Source organism: Plecotus auritus, assembly GCF_963455305.1.
Source record: "Plecotus auritus genome assembly, chromosome: 9".
Lineage (NCBI taxonomy): Eukaryota > Metazoa > Chordata > Mammalia > Chiroptera > Vespertilionidae > Plecotus > Plecotus auritus.
In genome coordinates this window covers 106798908-106822441 of record NC_137783.1, presented here as the reverse complement: position 1 = coordinate 106822441, position 23534 = coordinate 106798908, and the positions used below count along the sequence as shown (strand labels likewise).

General features: G+C 46.3%; 1 protein-coding gene across 1 annotated transcript; it reads right to left on the bottom strand.

Annotated features, from left to right (window-relative positions):
• Positions 1 to 462: 462 nt before the first annotated feature.
• Positions 463 to 23225, bottom strand: KCTD21 (potassium channel tetramerization domain containing 21). Its single transcript, XM_080642814.1, has 2 exons — positions 23181 to 23225; positions 463 to 3657 (listed from the first exon to the last, which is right to left on the bottom strand). The coding sequence occupies exon 2, from the start codon at positions 3625 to 3627 to the stop codon at positions 2845 to 2847; it is 783 nt and encodes a 260-aa protein (XP_080498940.1). The 5' UTR covers positions 3628 to 3657; positions 23181 to 23225; the 3' UTR covers positions 463 to 2844.
• Between the last annotated feature and the right edge of the window lie 309 nt (positions 23226 to 23534).

The following is a 23534-nucleotide window of genomic DNA, read 5'->3' as shown; positions in this document are numbered from 1 at the left end:
TGTCACAATCCAACCCACCCTCAAAGGCCCAGCTGCGCACTCCATTAAAATTAAGCTCTTTCCCCAAGTTCGTGCAGCACATTGTGGGAACTTCTAGGCTTTTTATTTGTGGTCATTTCCATCCTCAGGGCCCATACACCAAATATTCCCGATAAGCTTATTAAAGTGGTGTCCCCTGTACAACAGTCCATCATCATTACCTCCTGAAAGAGCAAATATAGATTGAGTTTCTGTGTGCCTGGCGTAGTTAGGAATTTTCACATGCATCTCATTTAAGTGTAACCCTGGGAGGTGGGTTTGTTATCCAATGAGGAACAAATCAGAGAAGCCAAGTGACTTGTCCAAAGTTATACAGCTAGTGAAGATGTCAGGATTCAAACTCAGGTTAGTCTGACTCTAAAGCCAGGGTTTCTTCCCTTATAAACCGATACAAAATAACAACCATTTATCATTTATATGGTATTCTTACATAATTTCATTTGATCCTCACAACAGCCCTGTGAGGTAGGTAGGGTTATGTATTACTATTATGTGCATTTCACAAATGAAGAAACAGGTGGCTCAGTGAGGTGAGTGACCTGCATAAAGTCACATAGAACACAAGTGGCCTCATAGGTCCTGTACTTTCTCTAAAGTCAAGCTGCTTGAATTAAGAAGCACCGAAAAGATGGAGAAAATTTTTATGGAGAGGAAAAAAGGGCAGTGGTCATTTATGAGATTTCTTCCTTAAACTATTTTGTTGTGGTCATAGCTTCCATTTGAGTACCATTGGCCTGGGGGCCTGGAGCAGCTGTCAGAGACTCTTGGGTCCCACTGTGGAGGGAAAAAGACTGTATTACCTAAGGCAGTGGTCGGCAAACTCTTTAGTCAACAGAGCGGCAAACTGCGGCTCGCGAGCTGCATGTGGCTTGCAAGCCGCAGTTTGCCAACCACTGACCTAAGGGATGTGGCCTTGCCCACGGCCATGTGTACAAGCTCCCTACTCAGAGTGCATATTATGGGAAGACCTTTCTTTGACCCACCTCTCGTGGGCGCCTGTGCCAGCAGGCTTTCCTGGCTTTGTCTGGGGACCCTTACCCAGTGGGGAAGATTCTGGGACCCCCAAGGCCGTACTCACTCTAGAGATGAATCATAATGTGCAGTTTTGAAGCCTGCACTGCTCATCACCCTCTGGGAAGTAGTGGCTTGAGGTGTTTGCCTTGGATCTCACCCCAAGAAATTCCATAACCAGACACAGTACTTCGCTGAAGGGGAAGGCCACCTCCTTCAGAGCAGTGTCTCAGGGATGGGCACTTAGTCCAAGGGCAGTGTTATGGTTCAGACCACTCTTGGGCTCCTCGCTGCACACTGCTTTCCAAAACCCTGGTCTCCTTCCTCTAGCGCACTTTCTCAGGGGCGGCAAATCTTCATCCTCTAATAGAAGATGGCCAGAGGGTATCTGGAGTTGTGGCTATTGAGGAAGGTGGGTGAAATGGGGGTCACAAAGGAGGCAAAGCCATAACAAAATGTGGTAGATTTACAGGGGATGGAAGAGGTCTAACCTTGGTTCCGAAGACAGATCCCAAAGGGGAATCCTAATAATTTCATGAGTGTCTGGTCTCTCAAGGTGACTATTTTGAAAGAGAAAATATATATTTGGATGAGAAGAACCAGAAAGTAGAACCAATACGTGGGAGTGGAAGGGCAGATTTTGGCTCAATATAAGAACATTCTAATAGCCAGTACTAGCCAACCACATCAGGGCCTGCCTTAGGGATGATGAGCTTCCTGTCACTGGAGGTATAGGTGATTACTTGGAGGTACTGGGGAGAGGAACTGATCCCCAAATGTCCTGGGGTATGCTTGGGTGAGGGAGGACTAAGTGACTGTTGAATTATTTTCCAACCCTGAGAGTCCATAATATATTTGTTTAAAATAACTTGTTCCAATGATACCTTAAATTCTTGGGGAAAGGATTACAAAAGTCAGGTGACAGGCCATAGTATGAGGTGCCTTTCATTGCACTGGCTCCAGATTTTCAAGCCTTCACAGGGACAGAAGCCCACTTCTGAAGCCAAAAATTTCCCAGTGCTTAGAGTTGATCCAGTCAAAAGGGATATCCCCATCTTCTGACCCTGCATGGATGCTCACTCCTTTAGGCCAGCGGTCACCAACCTTTTGGACCTCATGGACCACCGGTTGGTGACTGCTGCTCTAGGCCAGTGGTCGGCAAATTGCAGCTCGCGAGCTGAGCCGTGGTTTGCTGCTCTGTTGACTAATGAGTTTGCCGACCACTGCTCTAGACCATGCCACAGCTCAAATCTCTCCCCCAGTGGGCTAATACAGCTTTGAGAACATACTACTTTCCCAACCAGTTAAACATGGTCACACTTGGGCAAATAAGTCCAAGTCCTGGCTGCATTGTCGGGATGGAGGAGCAGGGGTGATGGGGATCTCTGGGTAGTTTATCCTGGGAAACTGAAGGGAGCATCTTATTCTCACCTCATTCCCTTATTCAGATGGGTAAGTGAGGCACTGCTTAGTTGTATAGAGAGAGATGGAGTCCATGTCAGAAATGCTGCTCCTCTTCTAGCCAGAAAGTCCTCCTGTGCCCTCCTTTAGGACACATCAGCAGACTCTTCACTTGTCATAACAGACTGCCCATCTCCAGCTCAAAATGGCAAGAAAACAGGTGGCTCTGTTGAGAGGACACATGGATTCCTACAAGTAGACTGCATCATCGGGGGAATCAAGTCCTGCTATGTGATTAATACAGATTAGTAGAGTGCCCTGGCTCACACCATTGGTGAGACGCTCTGACATGGATCTTCTTGGGAATCCCCCTCCAGTGAGGCTGGTGTCCTTTTACCTGTACCGAATTAACCGAATAATCTTATTGCTCATAAAATCTAGAGCGTGCGGGTGAGAGGAATCGATGCAGAAGCCGTCACTTAGAGCGATTTTCAACACCTCCTCCACAAAGACCTGGAAGCTATTGATCTGCTTGTTGGCTGGCACCACCCAGAGCCTCTTGAGGTTCTGCTTGGTGTACTCCTCCTCTGGTAGGCCCTCCACATTGGCCACCCAGTCCAGAGTCAGATGGTTGGGGTCCTGCAAGTGACTGGTGATGGAGGAGAGATTGCCATTAGAGCAGTAAAAGAGCTTGGAGCCCAGGAGTTTGAGGAAGAGGCAGGAGGTGCTGAAGATGTTGGCATTGAAGACCTCCATGCTGGAGGAGGAGAGGCTGTAGATCTGGGGTGCCTCGCGCACAGTGAAATGTACCGTCTGCACTCGCTGGTTCAGTGTAATGTTGAGCATAGCATTCTTCTCCGCCTTGGAGAGCTCCACCTCCTTCTCCTGCAGTGCCTCAATCAGGGGCTGCACCTGGTAGAAGTCAGCCTCCCTGCGGAGCAGGCCCATCTCCTGGAAGTCCTCAGGCAGGTCCAGGTGGGAGGTCCGCAGGAAGTTGAGGATGTAGCGGAACACTTTGCCATCACGGTCAATGAAGCAGTTGCCCTGGCTGTCCCTCTTGGTGGGCATCTTCCCGCTGAACATGGCACCTAGCATGGAGTCGGGGAAGCTGGTCAAGGTTGCCAGTGAGGTTGTGTAGAGCTTCCCGCCGACATTCAGTGTGATGGGGTCGGACATGGCAGAAGACCAGGGTGCTGGGAAGTAGTCCTAGAGAGGGAGAAAAGTGAGAAATGACCATCAACCAACCATAGCTGGTGTCTTAGTTTGTTGGAGCTGGTACAGCAGAATACCACGGACTGGATGACAGTTCTGGAGGCTGGAAGTCCAAGATCAAGGTGTGGGCAGATTTGGTGTCTTCCTGCTGTGTCCTCATGTTACAGAAGGGGCAAGAGAGCTCTCTGGCATCTCTTTTATATGGCTACTAATCTTGTTCTGTACCCTCATGACCTAATCGCCTCCCAAAGGTCTAACCTCCTTATGCCATCACATTGGAGGTTAGGATTTCAGCATGAATCTTTGGGAACACAAACATTCAGCCCATAACGTCTGGGTAGTCACAGTTCTCAACTCCTTATTATAAATCAAGTCCTTGAGGTCGAAATGAATGAATACTTAATGAACAAATGATTGGGTGATAATTGCCACACTGTCTAGAGCATATTTTTAAAAAGTGAGTTACAAAAAAAGAAAAGGAAAAAATGAAGCCTGGGTCCCACCTTTCAGAGATTGTTTTAATTGTTCAGGAAAGTGCCCTCAGTAATTGTAAATGTTCAGTTAGGACAGAGAACCACTGGTCTAAGGAAAGAGAGGAAATGTCCCTGAAATGAATGCTGTGTTGCCTCTCTTACATTTGCTTACATAATGGTCATATATATTTTGACACAGACAATACCACCATCCATCTTGTGCAGATGAGGAAAACTGTGCCTGGATTCATTCCTCATGCTCAGACAGGTGCAGGGCCATGCCAGGATTTAAACCCAGGTCCCTTTATATGAGAGAGGTGTCAAGGCTTACTAGTCAGAAGACTGGTATACTCTAATTCTAATACTTAACAAATGCTCTGAGACTTATACTCCTAGTACTCCTTCTGCTGTACCAATGTTGCCTTCTTGTTTAATTTTTTTTCCTGTCTCAAAAAATTTACAACAAATGGCTGTGATCAGTGCCATTGCCATCTATCTACCAGGCCCAAATGGTTCACTCGGCCCTTTGGATTCTAAATGACATCCTTTTCTGGACTCCCCTCCTCCTGTAACAAACTGCCTTGCCATGAAGATGCGGTGGCTCCCGGTACCTGCCCTTTCCTCTCATGACGGCACCCCAGCCTCCTCTGAAACTTCCTTGGAGGTCAGTGCAGATGTGGAGTCTGCCACCGAGCACCCTTCCCAAAGGCTCCTTACCTACTTTTTAACAGAGCCTCCTTACCCTACTGATCTCACAGCCTCCAGCATCTCCTTCAACCTGAAGTCTCACATTCTAAACCTTCTCTTTAAGGTTTTAGAAAGCAGGGGTGTGTACCGTCTCTGCTTCCAACATATTTTCCCAAGAGCCAGTCTATGGGACAGATTCAGCAGTCTTTCCCTGATGTGAGCGGCATAGAGGAATTGACTCCAGTACTGACCTTGAGAAGAGCCCAGGCTGGTGGGGGAGACTGAGACAAGAGGCAGTGAGGGTGCAGTGCCAGGGGAGATGTACCAGGCTCTATGGGAGTAGATTGTGAATGAGTCCTTGGCACACTTACTATCCAGATGGGAAAACAGAACTCTGAGGAGGGACTTCTCCAGCATCACTCAGCAGGGGTGGTGGGTAGGCCAGAGTACTTCTCATCACATGTCTGCCTTCTGAGGAGGCTGCACTGAGACCCCCTTATTCCAGGGGCTAGAGCCCACCACTCTGAGGATGGACAAGATGCTTGGCTGCCCCACCCTATTGTCTTGGGGCGGGGGGTGCCCTCGTGATTGCATCCCTGTCTAGTGGGGCACTTTGATACAGCAGAAAGGCATTAACCATCTGGAGTGTCTGAAGAGGAACAAGCTGATGATGAAGTTATAAAATCGTCAGTAGCAGCCTGAAGTAGATGGGCTGTGAGACAGTGGAGAGTCCCAACAGAGATGGGTGGGGTGAGGAAGGGATAGCTGCTATGTGGAGACCTGCAGTGGGGAAGGTACTTGGTCTTGGGGCTGAGTCTGGCCAATTCTCTCCAGAGGGCTCAGGCAGGAGCCCTGGAATAGGCTACCCACTTCCTCATTCCAGAACCGCCTTTTCTTTCTAGGTAGTAATTTGCATATTACTGAAAACTTTCTAGTTTTCAGTCTCTCTTTGATTTAAGGCTCTGTGAAGTGGCTCAGCTGAGAGGCTAGGCTGTCTTTCCTGACAGTTCTGTGGGTCACAGACCACATACCTCTGTGCATTAGTGCTGGGGGTGGAGGAGACAGATAACAGCCACAGACATACCTGGGGACCCTTGGGGGGGGGCACTCAAGCTACTATTTTTCTTGCAAAAGCAATAGTGCTTGTCTTCCCGTCCCCCGCTCTCCCCGGGCCTCCCCAGCTGTGTGGCTCCTAGTGATGTGTCTAGCTGCACAGTCAGTAGGGGCAGAGGCTGGTTGGAAGGGAGGTCTCCTAGGGTGCTCTCTGTGGTATTCTCTCCATACCCATGAGTCACAGAACCCAGTCCTTCAAGCCCCTATTTTCTAGTGGCAGCGCCATGGTGTCCACCATCATAAAAGCTCAGGCCCCATTGTGAAAGGCACAGTGACACAAGGAGCAGGAACTGGCACCTCTGGGGGGCGGGGGGTGAGGAGCTTCATGAGTGTGGCAGAGCGTTTGTGGTCCATGGGGATGAACTAATGTCACTGGGCTACAGCCCAGTGTTTACCCAGCTGCCTGCTGGACATCTCCACTTGAAAATACTACAGGCACCAGAAGCCTAACAGAATCCCTCTTTCCCCAAATCTGCTGTGAACTTTTCTCAGCTACCCAGCTGTCTGAACCTGGGAGGCAGTCCTGACTTCTCATTCCTAAAGTTTTCTTGACTGTCTCCTTGAACCCATCCCTATAGCTACTTCTAGAGCTCAGGCCTTATCCCCTCTCCCCGTATATCCTCACTTGGATCTTTCTGCCCACCTTCCATTTTAGTCTGCAGATTGATCTTCCTGAAACACTACTGCCAGCCCAAATGACTTCACTTTTTCACTCTCACCTCTAACCCTGTCCCTCCCCCTACTCTATGCTCTGTCCGCTAGGCACCACAGCACACACCCTCACACTGTCACCTGCCTTGCTTTTTGCTCTCCTTACAGTCCTTTTCTCCACTTTCTCTGCTGTCAACCTTTAAGGCCCTGCCTATAAGTCACTGCCTCTCTGTAAGGCTGTCCCGAATCTCCAGTAGGTTAATAGCTCTTTCCTTGTGGCTTCAAGTTTCCTTGAACAGCCCGCTCCAGCAATGCCCACCATTCCATCATGTTATGCTCTGCTTTGCACATGGCCCTCCTTCCTGGCTTTTTTAAGATGCAGACCACTGGACACATCCATATGTGACAAAAGGACCTTAACCCATACTTGCACCTTACACAAACAACTCAAAATAGGTAAGGAACCTAGGTGTAAGATCATCTTAAAACTATGAAACTTCTAGGAGAAAAATCTTTGTGACTTTTGGGTTAGGCAAAGATTTCTTGGATAGGACCCAACAGTATAAACCATAAAAAAACTGGCAAATTGGACTTCATCCAAATGAAAATCTCTTCAAGAGACACTGTTAAGAAAGTGAAAATAAGACAAAGACTGGGAAAAAATATTTGCAAAATACTTATCTGATAAAGGATTGTTAGCCAGAATATAAAAAGAACTCTCAAAACTCAATAAGAAGAAAACAGACAACCCAATTTAAAAAATGGGTAAAAAAGCTGAACAAACACTTCAACAAAAAAGGTACATAGATGATAAATACATGAAAAGATGCTCAACATCATTGGTCATTAGGGACATGAAGATTAAAACCACAATTAGATACTACTACATAACTATTAAAATGGCTCAAATAAAAAAATCTGACAATGCCTAATGCTGATGAGTACACAGAGCAACAGAAGCCCTAAGACCGTGGTTGGCAAACTGCGGCTCGCGAGCCACATGCGGCTCTTTGGCCCCTTGAGTGTGGCTCTTCCACAAAATACCATGCCTGGGCGAGTCTATTTTGAAGAAGTGGCGTTAGAAGAAGTTTAAGTTTAAAAAATTTGGCTCTCAAAAGAAATTTCAATCGTTGTACTGTTGATTTTTGGCTCTGTTGACTAATGAGTTTGCCAACCACTGCCCTAAGACATTACTGGTGAGAATGCAAAATGGTATAACTGCTGTGGGAAATAGTTTGGCATAGAGCTCTCATAATCCTACTCCTAGTTATTTATCCCAAAGAAATGAAAACATATGTCCATGTAAAAACCTGTATATGAATGATTATAGCAACTTTATTCATATTTGCCCAACCTGGGGACAACTAAGATGTAAATGGGTAAACAAGTTGTGAGACATCCATACAATGGAGTATGACTCAGCAATATAAAGGAACTAGCTACAACACTTACCACAACATAGAAAAATCTCAAAAGCATTATGCCAAGTGAAAAAAGCCAGCCTCAAAAGGTTACACGGTGTGTGACTCTATTTATATAATATCCTGGAAAAGGCAAAACTATAGAGACAGAAGTCAGATGAGTGATTTCTAGGGGGTGGGTTGGGGAGAAGAGTGGCTACGTAAAGGCAGTTACCAAATTCAAGCAAAGGCGATGGGATTCACATCCAAAGCTCTGTCTCCCCAAAAGTAAGCTTAGTTATTGCTTATGTACACTATTTGGTTAATTACATGTTGATTTCTTCTTTGCAGTTAGCTAAACTTATCCTGTTGGGTTAGGGTCAAGCTCCTCTGGTTACAACTGCATCTGCAAACTACTGTGCTACATTTTGACATTGAGCAAGAATAGCATTTAGTAAGAACTGCCCAGACCTTCATACCCTTGTCCTATTTAACAGCATGAGGGAATATTTTGGAGTGATGGAAACAATCTATTGTCTTGATGTGTGGCCAAATAACTATATAAAGATTTTAAAAATCAATATAACTGTATACCTAAAAAGGGTAAATTTTACTGAATATAAATTATGCCTTAATAAACTTGAAAAAAAATCAAGATTGTGATTGTGTCATGAAATCCATACAGTGGGTTATGTATATGTATATTGTGAAACTTTTGTTTTAGTTGTGTGTGTGTGAACTGGATTGTGACATAAAGTACATCTGCATACTTTGGGTTGTAATAAAAATTGTTTTGAAAACCACTGTCTAGTTCAGCGATTGCCAACTGGTGGTCTGTGGACCACTGGTGGTCCATGAGGTCCGAAAGGTTGGCGACCACTGGTCTACTTTGTGATCTCCTTGAGAGCAATGCCACGTGTTATATTCCCTGTCTAGCACACAGTAGGTGCTGTGTAGCATTATGGTGGGGAGGAGGATGCAGCAGGGAGGTCCTGAGGGGAGAAATGAAAATTTACTGAGGGTTTTACTACATCCAAGGCCTTTACACTTATCTGCCCTTTTAAATATATTTTTATTGATTTCAGAGAGGGAGAGGGAGATAGAAACATCAATGAGAATCACTGATCAGCTGCCTCCTACACACCCCCTACTAGGGATTGAGCCCACAACCTGGGCATGTGCGTGACCTCCTGGATCATATGTTGACGCTCAACCACTGAGCAACACCAGCTGGGCTTATAAGCCCTTTTAATTCTTACAGCAGTCCTACAATGTAAGCATCATTCTCCTTGTTGGCAGGTAAGAAACTGAGACTTAGAAAGACTGGTGACTTGCTCAGGAATACAATTATCTTCCCCCTGTACAGGCCACTAAGAGTGGTAATAGCAACAAAAAGCTATCATAGCTTTAACCAGTTTGAGAGTCCCTGAAGCAGCCTTTTAAAATATTGCTCTACAGCCCTGGCTGGTGTGGCTCAGTTGGTGGGAGTGTTGTCCCATATACCGAAGGGTCATGGGTTCAATTTCCAGTCGGGGCACATGCCTAGGTTGCAGGTTCAATCCCTGGCTCTGGTCGGGGTGCGTGTGAGAGGCAACAGATCAATGTTTCCTCTCTCACATCTCTCTCTCTCTCTCCCGTCCCCTCTCTAAAACTCATTAAAAATGTCCTTGGGTGAGGATTAAAAATAAATAAACAAAAATAAATGCTGCTCTGCAGCTTGCTTGGCAAGACAATAGTCACTTGCTGAATACACACCTCCTGTTTTTACAATGTGAGGGGCCTCACATAACACTTGGTAGCACTTTATTTTTAATAAAAATTATATATAAATGTACAGAGAATGATACTACTGTGCTTAATGCTTTACATGCTTTCCCTCACTTGGTGTCTTCACAAGCATCCTGTGAGACAGATACTATCACTTCCATTTTACAGATGAGGAAACTGAGACTCAGAAAGGTTCAGTCAATGGAGGAACTGGCATCTGAATCCAGGTCAGTGTGAGTCCAACACCTCTGGTCAGTTCTGCATCCTACCACGGGGTCCCATTGTGAGTGAGAATGCACACTCCCTTATTCTGTCTAGGCCAGACTGGGGTAGGGTCCTTTGACAGCTAGTCCACTGCCAACCTGGGGCTCTGCCCACTTACATCTTGAGGACATGGGGACAGGATTCCAGGATGGCCCAGAGCCCCTCCATAGCTGACATAGGGCAAGTCCACTGAGAGTCTAACCCAGGGGTGGGCAAACTTTTTGACTCGAGGGCCACATGGGTTCTTAAACTGGACCGGAGGGCTGGAACAAAAGCATGGATGGAGTGTTTGTGTGAACTAATATAAATTCAAAGTAAAGGAGTGGAGGGGAGAGCAAGAGAACCCTCCGCTCTTTCGGCTCTGCGGGCCGGATAGAACAGCCGAACGGGCCGGATCCGGCCCGCGGGCTGTAGTTTGCCCACGGCTGGAACCCTTCTATTGCAAAGGCATTTCATGATGTGTAATGACAAAGTAGCAAAACACAAAAAGCCAGGTGTTTAAAAGCCAGATTAGAAAAGATGTCTGGAAATGCAAACTGAACCAGGTAAAGAAATCCCACCACTGTGTCTGAATGAATAGTTTTCTTAAGCAGGAGACTTTTCAAATCTGCCTCTCAACTTGAAAAGAACCAAGAAAAAGATCAGCCCCACCCCCTCTCTGAGAAGACCACTGGTATTAAATCAGGAAACCATACTGTGCTGATCATCAGACCATCTGACCTAGCAGGAAAGGCCAGGGGGCCTGGGAACTTGGAGTTGAGGCTGGAATTCTCACCTTCTTGAGAGGTTCTGTGGCCCAAACGAGAGAGGGTTTAAGGCCCAGCCTGGTACCACGTGAGTGCAATTCCAGTCTAGGGCCTAAAAATCACCTGTTTGCAATCTCTAATTGTGACATAGAAAGAGGAGATGTCCGATAAGGAAGGGCAGCCAAGACATTGCTCTAGGGAGGCCTATCATCAAAGAGAATCAGCATTTTCTGAGCACCTAGGTCCCAGGCTATGTGAGACATTTCTCTTATTTCATTAAAACTATGTCCCAGGCCCGGGCCGGGTGGTCAGTGGTTAGAGCGTTGACCTGCCGACAGAAGGGTCTTGGGTCTGTTTCCGGTCAAGGGCACATAACTCGGTTGCAGGCTCCATCTTCTGGTCGGGGTGCATGTGGGAACCAATCAGTCAATGTGTCACTCTCACATCGATGTTTCTGTCTTTCCCCCTTCTTTCCACTCTCTCTAAAAATCAATGAAAAAAATATCCTCAGGTGAGGACTAACGAAAAAAATAAAAATAATAAATAAATAAACAAATAAATAAATATCCACGGTCTCCACAGGCCTCATGAGGGACACAGCTTATGCATAGGGGTACTTATCGTATACCACACCTGTATTAGATGCACTGTACATACGAACTCAAACCCCAAATGAGGAGAGTTTTACCTCTGTTTTACAAATGGGAGCCTGAAGCTCAGAGAAGTAACTTGCCCAGAGGAACAGAGCCTGGATTCAAGCCCAGGTCTGATTGCAAAGTCTGTGCTCTGAATGACAATACACTCCTCTTTGGGCATTCAGTAGCCAAGGCCCTTGAAGTCTGTCACTTGTCCCCTTCCTACCTCTTACCTGGTGGTCTCATTTTGATTCTGACCTACATAAAGACCAGGGCAAAGAGAACATTAAAATACCACTATGATGCTGTGAGGCAGGTACTGTTGTCATCCCATTTTTTCAGATTATAAGACTGAAGCAGAGTAGTGAAGACAACTGCTTAAGATCACACAGCTAGAGGCAGCAGAGCTAGAATTCTAAGTAAAGTCTTTAAGCCTGTGCTCCCTCAAGTAACACAGGCTATGACATTTTATTAAGAAGCCTATTTGAACAGAGATCTGTAATTCTTCTGAGAGTTGTTCTTCTAAAATTACTTATAGCTGCTATGCTATCCTAATCCAAATACCATTAGTATTTTTTTAAAAAAGGTTTAAAAAGGATTAAAATATCAGTTTGGAAAAGTTGATGAGTGATAACCTAAAAGAATATTTGAAAAAGAGTAGTTATCTATACTAATAAAAGGGTAATATGCTAATTAGACCAGACATCTTCCAGACATCTTCTGGATGTCCTTCTGGACAAAGCCACAGTGGCAGGGGCTGAGACAGAGGCAGTTAGGGGCAATCAGGCCAGCAGGGGGAGCACTTAGGGGGCGATTAGGCCAGCAGGGGAGCAGTTAGGGGGTGATCAGGTTGGCAGGGGAGGGCAGTTAGGGGCGATCAGGCCGGCAGGGAGGGCAGTTAGGGGGCGATCAGGTTGGCAGGCAGAGGTGGTTAGGGGCGATCAGGCAGGCAGGCAGGTGAGCGGTTAGGAGCCAGCGGTCCCTGCGGGATCAGGCCTAAACCTGGACATCCCCCAAGGGGTCCTGGATTGGAGAGGGTGCAGGCTGGGCTGAGGGACCCTTCCCCGCCCCTGTGCACAAATTTCATGCACTGGGCCTCTAGTGTTAGTATAATATATTAAATTGGATTATAAACCAATGCAAAAGAGAAGGAATTTTGTAGTACGTGTTGAAAAGACTAGTTAGCAATTAAAAAAAAATCCTTACAACAACTCTGGGACCCTGGCAGGACAGGTCACATTATCTTTATTTCACAAACTCAGACAGGATGAATTCCTGGCTCGGTGTTATGTGCATTCTTGACCTCTGAGTCATGGCCTCAGGAAGGATCTGGGTTTGGACATTGCTCAGAGAACCAGTCCTTTGGCAGCAGCCTGGGGTGTCTTCTCTAATTTGGGTTTTGAGCTAGGGACTGAACCCAGCCACAGAGTTCCTAGCCAATGGCTTATACACTCATGGAGTCCTGAAAATGGCATGAACTCTTTTTGTGCAATTTCCTACAATACTGCTCACTGAGCTTCCATAATGAAATTATTTTCCATGCAATCTACTTTAAAAAAATATTTTTAAAATTTATTTCAGAGAGGAAGGAAGAGGGAGAGAGAGAGGAACATCAATGATGAGGGAGAATCATTGATCGGCTACCTCCTGCATGCCCCCTACTGGGGATCGAGCCTGCAACCTGGGCATGTGCCCTTGACCGGAATCGAACCTGAGACCCTTCAGTCTGCAGGCCGATGCTCTATCCACTGAGCCAAATCGGGTAGGGCTGCAATCTACTCGTTTTACATAGTGAGAACCAGTAGTTGTGACTACTATGAATCTATTAGGGAATGATTTTCCATCCACCGGTCCATCCATCATTTTTTAGCTGTGCTCAAAGAGCCTAGAAATGATACCCCCAGTAATAACGAGTACAAGTGACCCTAGATCTTGGTTTCTAAATGTTATCTCCTACAAAAAAACAATAATTTCAGGACTTTGACAGGAAAAGTTCAAGGTAAGCCTGGAACATCTCTTGCCAGATAGCAAAGAAGCAATCAAAGATTAATGTGGTCATGTCAAAAGAACACAGGAGGAAAACCAAGATGGTGGCATAAGGTAAACACCTGTACGTGCTGCCTCTCACAACCACACCAAAACTACAACTAAAAGACAAAACGACTATCACCCAGAACCACGGGAAAGCTGGCTGAGTAGAAGTTCTACAACTAGAAGGAAAGAAAAAAGCACATTGAGACCGGGTAGGACGTGTAGAGGCACGGAAAAGCAGAGGTACGGATGCGCGTGGATCGGGCTGGCGACTGGGTGCGCTGTTTTTTTCAATTGGGAAGGAGATACAAGCTCCGAATGCTGTGAACTCCAGTTTCCAGCGAGACTCTGGGGACCCAGACTCCTACGGGGAGAAGCTGGACTGTCTGGCATCAGGTCGGAAAGTGAGCATGGCTTTCTTGCAGAGGTGCTCACAGGAATCATTGTTTACTGCGCTGGGGTGCGGGACGCAAAGACACGGAGACACAGAGATGGCTGACTGGCAGCCATCGCTGTTTGCTACACCCTGGTAATTCCCTGAGACCCTGTCCCACCCAATTTACAAACCCACCCAAACTGTGCGCAGCGGCTTTTGCATATGAATGGCCTGCCCTTTCGCAACTTAACCTAACAAACTGCAGCTGGGTCAGACAGTGCCAAAACTTCCAAACCCCAAACAAAGAGGAGAAATCTGCAGATCTCCCTGTAGCTCCTGCTGGGTGGCCTCGGGCAGTAGCTGACTTGCACTTCCTTGGAGATCCAGGAGCCAGCGTACCCAGTGGTCAGTGTCAGACCATACCAGATTTCAACTGCTCACATCCATAAGTGACACACTCAAGAGGCAGACTCAGTGAGCACCAAAGCCCCACTGAAGCAAATCCTGCCCCATAAGGGTGTCTCCAGCACAGCAGTTCTTCCATTATAAACACAGCGGGTCCTCACAGCCAACTGGCCTGGAGGTCAATTCCTCCCAGTCTACCAACAGCAATCAAGGCTTAACTACAACAAGATTGTGCACCTAGCCCACAAAGGGGTGCACCAAGAGTGTTCACCTCAGGTGATTGGGGAGGCTGAGCCACTGGGCCCTATAGGTCACCTACCACACAAAGCCACTCCATCAACACAGGGAAGCAGCCAAAATGCGGAGACAAAGAAACATGTCACGAATGAAAGAAATGGAGAAAAGCAAACTACTGGATATAGAGTTCAAAACCACAGTTACAAGGTTACTCAAGAATCTTCTAGAAACCTCCAAGAAACTTAGTGAGACCTTCAAGGATCTTAATGAGAATGCCAAAAAAATGGAAAAGGACCAGTCAGAAATTAAGCATACACTGTCTGAAATAAAGAATAATATACAGAAATTCAACAGTCAAAGACTAGAGGACCCCAAGAATCAAGTCAAAGATTTGAAATACGAGGAAGCAAAAAACACTCAACCAGAAAAACAAAAAGAAAAAAGTATCCAAAAATATGAAGATAGTGTAAGGAGCCTCTGGGACAATTCAAGCATACCAACATCTGAATTATGGGGGTGCCAGAAGAAGAGAGAGAGCAAGATATTGAAAACCTATTAGAAGAAATAATGACAGAAAACTTTCCCTACCTGGTGAAAGAAATAGACTTACAAGTCCAGGAAGTGCAGAGAACCCCAAACAAGAGGAATCCAAAGAGGACCACAGCAAGACACATCATAATTAAAATTCCAAGGGCAAATGACAAAGAGAGAATATTAAAAGCAGCAAGAGAAAAACAGTTAGTTACCTACAAGGGAGTACCCATACGACTGTCAGCTGATTTCTCAACAGAAACTATGCAGGATAGAAGGGAGTGGAAAGAAATATTCAAAGTGATGAACAGCAAGAACCTACAACCAAGATTATTCTACCCAGCAAAGCTACCATTTAGAATTGAAGGTCAGACAAAGAGCTTCACAGATAAGAAAAAGCTAAAGGAGTTCATCACCACCAAACCAGGATTATATGAAATGCTGAAGGGTATTCTTTAAGAAGAGGAAGAAGAAGAAAAAAGTAAAGATAAAAATTATGAACAACAAAGTGACAACAAATACATATCTATCAACAAGTGAATCTAAAAATCAAGTGAATAAAAAATCTGATGAACAGAATAAACTGGTGAATATAATAGAATCAGGGGCATAGAAAGGGAGTGGACTCACAATTCTCGGGGGGAACAGGGTGTGAGGGGTGAGAGAAGAGACTGGACAAAACTCTTACACCTATGCATGAGGACAGTGGCGGGGGGTAAGGGCATGGGGCAGGGGGGGGGGGAATTGGGTGGAGGGGAGCTATGTGGGGAAAAAAGAGGAACATCTGTAATAATCTGAACAATAAAGATTTTTTTTTAAAAAAAAAAGAACACAGGAGAGGCAGTGACTGCATCTCCCAGGTGGTCCCAGAACTAGTGCACACAGTAGGCAGCTTCAAACCACTTCAAAACACCACTACCCAACCACCTCCACAAGTGACACACTCAAAAGGCAGTCTCAGTGAGCACCAGAGCTCCACTGAAGTAAGGCCTGTTCTATGGGGTGGGCCCCCGCACAGCTGATCGATCCTCCTGGTGGTTGGTGGTCACAGCCAGCCCTTGCAGCTGATTGGCCCGGGGGTAAATCCCTTCCACTGACATGCCAACAGAAATCAAGGCTCAACTATAAGAGGAGGGTGTACACAGATCACATGGGGAGAAGGGGCGCACCTCAAGTTCCCAGTTGGGCGATTGGGAAGGTTGTGCCAATAGACCCTACAGAACACCTGCTCCATCAGGCCATTGTACCAAGCCTGGGAGATGTAGCAGTTGTACCTAATACATAGAAACACACACATGGGCTGCCAAAATGAGGAGACAAAGAAACATGTCCCAAATGAAAGAATGGAACAAAATTCCAAAAAAAGAGAACTAAATGAAATGGAGACAAGCAATCTACTAGTTGCAGAGTTCAAAACACTGATTATGAGAATGCTTAATGAACTAAGGAGAAGAGTAGATGAACTTAGTGAGAACTTCAACAAAGAGAAAGGAAACATAAAAATGGAACTATCTATATATATAAAAGCTTAAGCAACCGAACGACTGGTCAACCAGTTGCTATGATGTACACTGACCACCAGGGGGAAGATGCTCAACGCAGGAGCTGCCCCCTGGTGGTCAGTGCACTCCCACAGCAGGAGCACCGCTCAGCTGACCGACCCGTCCCGGTGGCCCACCAGCCAGGCGGCAGCCACTCACTCCCTCAGTAGTCCTGTAGGTCCAATCTCTGGAGAATGAGCCAGGCACCGATGGACCGGCACCGCTGGCACGATCCTGACAGTGCCACCGGCCTCCTGGAAGTCGGCCTCAGGCACCACAGCCACTTCCCCTCCCTAGATGCTCCACTAGGAAGAAACAACATAAAAGCGTCTGCCAGGTGGCTCCCGACAACTGGCACAAGCGTCAGCGGGATGGATCCAGATCCTGGGCCAACAAGGGTGTCCCATCGCCCACCTGTAAGGCCTATTGTGTCCTACCCCACCCTCAACCCCCCTCAGGCGGGCGCCAGACGCAGGGCTCACAGCTGGCAAGCACTGCTGTGGCGGCGTGAGCCTCTCCCCATCAGGACTGACTGGGCGTGAGCCCGTGGCAGGCACAGTGGGGCCAGGATGAGTGGGAGCAGCAGGCAAGAGCAGTAGGCAGCTTTGGACTGCGGGTTTCGGCCTGATTCCCTCAGGCCACCCTGAGGGACCCCACCCCTGCATGAATTTGTGCACTGGGCCTCTAGTAAAACATAAAAACAGCCGAAACCAGTTTGGCTCAGTGGATAGAGCGTTGGCCTGCGGACTGAGGGGTCCCGGGTTTGATTCCGGTCAGGGGCATGTGCCTTGGTTGCGGGCACATCCCCAGTAGGAGGTGTGCAGGAGGCAGCTGATCGATGTTTTTCTCTCATCGATGTTTCTAGCTCTCTATCCCTCTCCCTTCCTCTCTGTAAAATATCAATAAAATATATTTAAAAACAAACAACCATAAAAACAGAACCAGTTAGAAATGAAGAATACATTAACTGGAATGAAGAATAAATACAGGGATTCAACAGTGGAGTAGATGAAGCAGAGAATCAAATCAGAGATTGGGAAGATAAGGAAGCAGAAAATGCCCAATCAGAACAGCAAAAAGAGAAAAGAATCCACCCAGCTAGTGTTGCTCAGTGGTTGAGTGTTGAGCTATGAACCAGAAGGTTACAATTTGATTCCTGGTCAGGAATGCCCAGGTTGCAGGTTCAATCCCCAGTAGGAGTTGTGCAGGAGGTAGCTAATCAATGATTTTCTTTCATTATTGATGTTTCTATCTCTCTGTCCCTCTACCGTTCTCTCTGAAATCAATAAAAATATATTTCAAAAAAAATAAAGAAAGAAAAAAAATATTGAGCATAGCCTGGCCGGCATGGCTTAGTGGCTGAGCATGGACCTATGAACCAGGAGGTCAGGGTTCAATTCCCAATCAGGGCACATGCCTGGGTTGTGCACTTGATCCCTAGTGGATGTGTGCAGGAGGCAGCCAATCAATGTTTCTCTCTCATCATTGATGTTTCTATCTCTCCCTCTTCCTTCCTCTCTGAAATCAATAAAATATTTTTTAAAAATGAGGATAATGTAAGGAGTCTCTGGGACAACTTCAAGAGTACCAACATTCATGGGGGTGCCAGAAGAAGAAGAGAGAGCAAAGAATTCCAATTCTCGGTGAAAAAAATAATGGAAAACTTCCCTAACTCGGTGAAGGAAATAGACATACAAGTCCAAGAAGTGCAGAGAGTCACAAACAAGATGAACCTAAAGCAGCCCACACCAAGAGACATCATAATTAAAATGCAAAATGGTGCTCTGGCAAGTGTTGTGAAGTGGTTAGAGCGTTGGCATACACATTGGAGGGTCGCAGGTTCGATTCCAGGGCAAGGGCCTGTGCCTGGGTTGTGGGTTCACTCCTTGCCCCTGGTCAGGGTGCATGTGGGAGGCAGCTAGTTAATGTGTTTCTCTCACATTAATGTTTCCCTCTCTCTCTCTCCCCCTCCCTCTCTCCTTACTTCCCTCCCACTCTCTCTAAAAAGCAATTGGAAAAATATCCTCAAGTGAGGATAAAAGGAAAGAAAGAAAGAAAAGGAAGGAAGGAAGGAAGGAAGGAAGGAAGGAAGGAAGGAGAAAGAAAAATGAAAAATAGTTAAAGACAAAGAGTGAACCTTAAAAGCAGCGAGAGAAAAGCAATTAGTTAGCTACATGGGAGCTCCCATAGATCTGTCAGCAGATTTTTCAACAGAAACTTTGAAGGCCAGAAGGGATTGGTAAGAAATAGTCAAAATGATGTAGAGCAAGGACCTACAACCAACATTACTCTACCTAGCAAAGCTATCATTTAGAAATGAAGAGCTTCCCTGACAAGAAAAAGCTAAAGGAGTTCATTACTACCAAGCCAGTATTATATGAAACTAGAGGCCCGATGCACGAAATTCGTGCAAGGGGCTCGGCCCTTGTGGCCCTGGCTGCCTCACAGCCCCGCCCCCCTGCCCACGGGTCCTCCCAGAAGGTCATTCTGGAAGGTCATTCTGCTGTCTGGTCTAATTAGCATATTAGCTCTTTATTATATAGGATGTTAAAGGTTATTTTTTAAGAAAAAAGGATAAAAATATGCACAATAAAATGGTGATAAAAACATATCTACCAACAATTGAACCTAACAAAACAAACAAGCAGAACAGAAACAGACTCCTAGGTAGAGAACATTTTGACAGTTGCCAGATGAGAGAAGGGTTAGGGCAGTGGTTGGCAAACTGCAGCTCGCGAGCCACATGCGGCTCACGAGCCGTGGTTTGCCACTCTGTTGACTAATGAGTTTGCCGACCACTGATCTAGACTCTCGGTTCCAATAATTACAGGCTGTTGTTGTTCCTTGTGATTAAGCCCCTATCCCAGTGGTCGGCAAACTCATTAGTCAACAGAGCGGCAAACCCAGGCTTCCGAGCTGCATGTGGCTCGCAAGCTGCAGTTTGCCCACCACTGGGTTAGGGGATGAGTGAAAAAGGTGAAGGGATTAAGAAGTACAAATTAGTTAATACAGAATAATCATGGGGATGTAAAGTACAGCATAGGGAATATAGTCAATAATAGTCTAATAAGTATGTATGGTGTCAGATGGATGTGAAGTGTATCAGGATGAACACTTAGTAAGTCTAATTATTGGAGTGTGCACCTGAAACTAATATAATAATGTATGTCAACTGTAATTGAAAAAATTTTAAATGATTTTTTAAAAAGAGCACAGGAGATCTTAAAAGTTCTTATCGAAAGAAAAAAAATGTAACTATATGTGTTGATGGATGTTAACGAAATGTATTGTGGTAATATTTCTCAAAATATACATTTATCATCATTATGTTGTACACTTAAAATGAATACAATGTTATGTCAATTATATCTCAAGGAGAAAATTTACACTTATATGGAGAGATCAGGCTGTCATGATGTTAACCAATAATCAAATTTAGCATTCATGGATAGTAGGACCTTGATATAATATACCTCCTGATGTGATGCAATAAGAGTATTGTATACAATATTACCAGAAAAATACAATCATTGATAAAATAATCAAACAAATATAATTAGGTGGAAGAGTTCTATCTAGATCAAATGATATAACTAAATGCAATGCATGAATCTTGACTGCATCAGATTTTTAAAAAGCTATCTAAGATTTTTTGGCAGTTAGAGAAATCTGAATATCAACTGTTTATTAGATAATATTGATTTCTTGCTAATTTTCTTAGGTATGATCATGGTATTGTAGCTATTGTAGAATATTATAATTAGGAGATACATGCTGAATAATTTAGGGTCAAGTGTCAAGATGTCTGTAACTTATAAATAGTTTAGCAAAAAGTGTGTGTGAAAGCAAAATCAGCAGAGTTAGTTGGTACATCTAGATGAAAAGCTATTCTTTAAACTTTACTGTAGGCTTAAGCATTCTAAAAATACCTTTATTTTGAAAGAAGGGGGAGAAAAGAACACTTGCTCACAGGACTATAGATGCAAAGTTTAAGTCGGAGTGCTGGACCTCAATGAATAGATTTGTTATTACTAAGAAGTACTGAAAATCTCCATGTGTTGCTGTGCTTTGGAGGATGAGGAAGCCAACCAGGGCTAAGATAAAATAGCACACAATAGGGACAGGTCACCCTACAGAGACCAACGAACTTCCTGTAGAAACCACAGCACTAGGCCTGTCTGCCTGCCTCTGTTGGGATCCAGGCTGTTCAGGCCTTGTGTCCCCTGCCTCCTGAACCCAGTCTCTGCTACGACAGAAGGAAAGAAACTCCTGTCATGGCTCATGGACAGTGATCACAAATGGGGGCCACTTCTGGGCCTCATGAATGTTGTGGATAGGCAGAAAGAACTGGAGGGGCTTTGGGGTGAGGGGAAAGGAAAGTGCATGGACTTTGACATCACCTGGGCCTGCCCTGGAATCAGGCTCTGCCACTTAATTAGCTGTCTAGGCCAATTCCTGGGTAGATGCATCACCATCATCATAAAAATAGCAGCAGTAATAGTGATGGCTGACATTTATTGAGCAGTTACTACTGTGCTAAGCACTGTATGCATGCTGATCGCAGATGAAGTAGATACAGGTGCACCTCATTTTATTGCACTTCACAGGTGTTTGGGTGTTTTACAAATGGAAGGCAAGACCCTCCAGGTGCAAAAAGATTATAGCTTGCTTTATTGCAATACTCGCTTTATTGCGGTGGTCTGGAACTGAACCTGCAACATCTCCAAGGTATGCCTGCATTATTATTATCCCTGCTTTCATGCCAGGCCCTCTGCTACCTCTGCAATTTGGCAGCTGCTATCCTCTCTGCTGGCTGTGAAGGCAAATCCCATTCATCTGCCAGGCTCCTCAGGAGGAAGTCATTCCTTCCTCCTCTGCATTTCCAGAGAGTATCATTCTCACCCCTTGCCAATGCCCACTTTACTTAAGTAGATGGGTGCTTGCTACCCTGCTGGATCCCCTCTCTCTGTACAGGGAGGGGAAGAAATTTCTTCCAGTTTAGTCAGATCCATTTTCCTCACCCCAGATTGACTGTCATCTACCAATAGCGAGGTTTATCACCCTCTCTGGAGTTTTAAAAACTTTTTATTTTGGAAACACTCTCTTGAATTTTCAATTTGGAATCTAAAGCGTAGATGACCACTAGAAGTAAATGCAAGAACTCCCACTGTGTAGGAGCTGGAGAGAACAGGGTTGGGTAAATTTCATGGATGAAAATGCTCAGAGTGAGTCATGTGTCTCCCGGACACCAGATGAGACTCCCCCACCTTACTCAGCCCACCAGGATAAAGACTGGCTCACAGCCCTGGGGGCTGCCATTCACTTTCTTCCGGGCCTCCCTACACCCAACAGCTGTAGTTTTAGCTCTCTTTGCCCAGCTCTTATCTCCAAGAAGCCCATAGGCTGCTCCATTATCCCCACAATCCACACTGCAGGAGGAAAAGTTATTACCTAAATTCAGGTGACACACATGGACCCAAGGGAGTGAGCTGCCCAGTAGCCCAGAGGATAGGGAAAGGTGGGCTACAGGAGGAGGGCAACCTGACTTACTCATTTGTACAGCAAAATATTCTCTCACTGGTTACAAGCTCCCAACAACAACCACCATCCCCCATCCTGTCCTAGAATTTTCCTTCACCCTCTCAGCACACTCTCAGGCTTCATTTTGTAAGTTTCTTCAGACACAAGCATTCCATTTCAACCACTCTCTTCCTTGTGATAGGTTTTCCTGCTCTTAACAATTATAACTTATAAACAAGGGCTTTTAAGCTCATATTCTCATTTCATCCTCACAATAGCATAGGAGGAGGGGTGCCTTACAGGTTGGCATTCAGAAGGGTTGAGGAAGCTGGTCCTGTCACACAACCTGCAAAAGGCAGGTCGTGAAACTTTTTTTTTCTTCTTCCCTACCACCCACTCCAGACTAAACCTCTGCCGCCCTAGAGGGCAGGAAAAAAAAGCAGGGTCTTTGGATAAGGTGGTTTTGGGCAAGTCACTTCATTTCTCTGAGCCTCATATTCCTCCTGTAAATGGATATGGTGACGCCTTTACAGGGAGTTCAATAAGACCATGTATGTGACGCACCGAGTTCAAGGGTTGGGCTCTTTATTTCTAGTCACAAGGAAAGGAAGGTGTTCCGCATCCACATGTATTTGCTCACTTGGGCACTCACCCCCTTGCCCAAACTATAGCCGACACTGGGCTTTCCAAGGCTGGGAGGCGTCCTTTTCATCTTTGTCTCCGCCCCTTCTTCCCCAATGCTTTTCGGCTCATTTCACCCAATCTAGCACAGGTTTGCTTCATAGGCATTCTCCAGCCCTGGATTCCCCCTTTTCGACTTCACGCGTGTTCACGTCTCACCTAGAGACTCCGCCCCTCCTCGCTCCACCTACCAAAGACTCCGCCCAACAGTCTGGAGCCTCATTACCCCGGCTTTTCCTGCAATCGCCATCCACTCAGGCTCCTTCCATCAGCTCCGCCCACTCTCCTCGATTAGCGCCCCTTCCCCTGCAGCCACGGGAGTTACCATCCCTAGCGCATGAGAATGGCGAGGCTATGGTAGGCTAGATGATTTCTGATGGTAGGACAGGTGCTCGGGTGGACCCGCGCCCCCTCACCGGCTATCCCTGAGCCCCGCGTCCCCAGTCGCGCCGCACCCACCTCCTGCCCTCGCTCTGCAGCCTCCCCTCCGCGGGCGGCCAGCGCAGCTTTGCGAGAGGGGCGGAGGCCTGGAGCCCAGCCCAGGGGCGTGGCAGCCAGGGACCGCGCGCGGCAATCCCGGACTTGTAGTTCTCTTTGGGCTCTTTGTGGTTGGGTGCGCCGAGCGCAAACTATATCTCCCAGGAGGCATTGCAGTGAGCTGTCCACCGCCCCACCCCGCCCCTGCTTGCGCTCAAGCCGGCTGGCCTTAAAGGGGACGCGGCCTGAGTGGCAGTTCGCGGGGTGGCCCACGTTCGGGCTCCGCCCTGTCACCCGCACCTCGCCCCTCCCCCCGCATCGCCTCGCAGCCCCGCA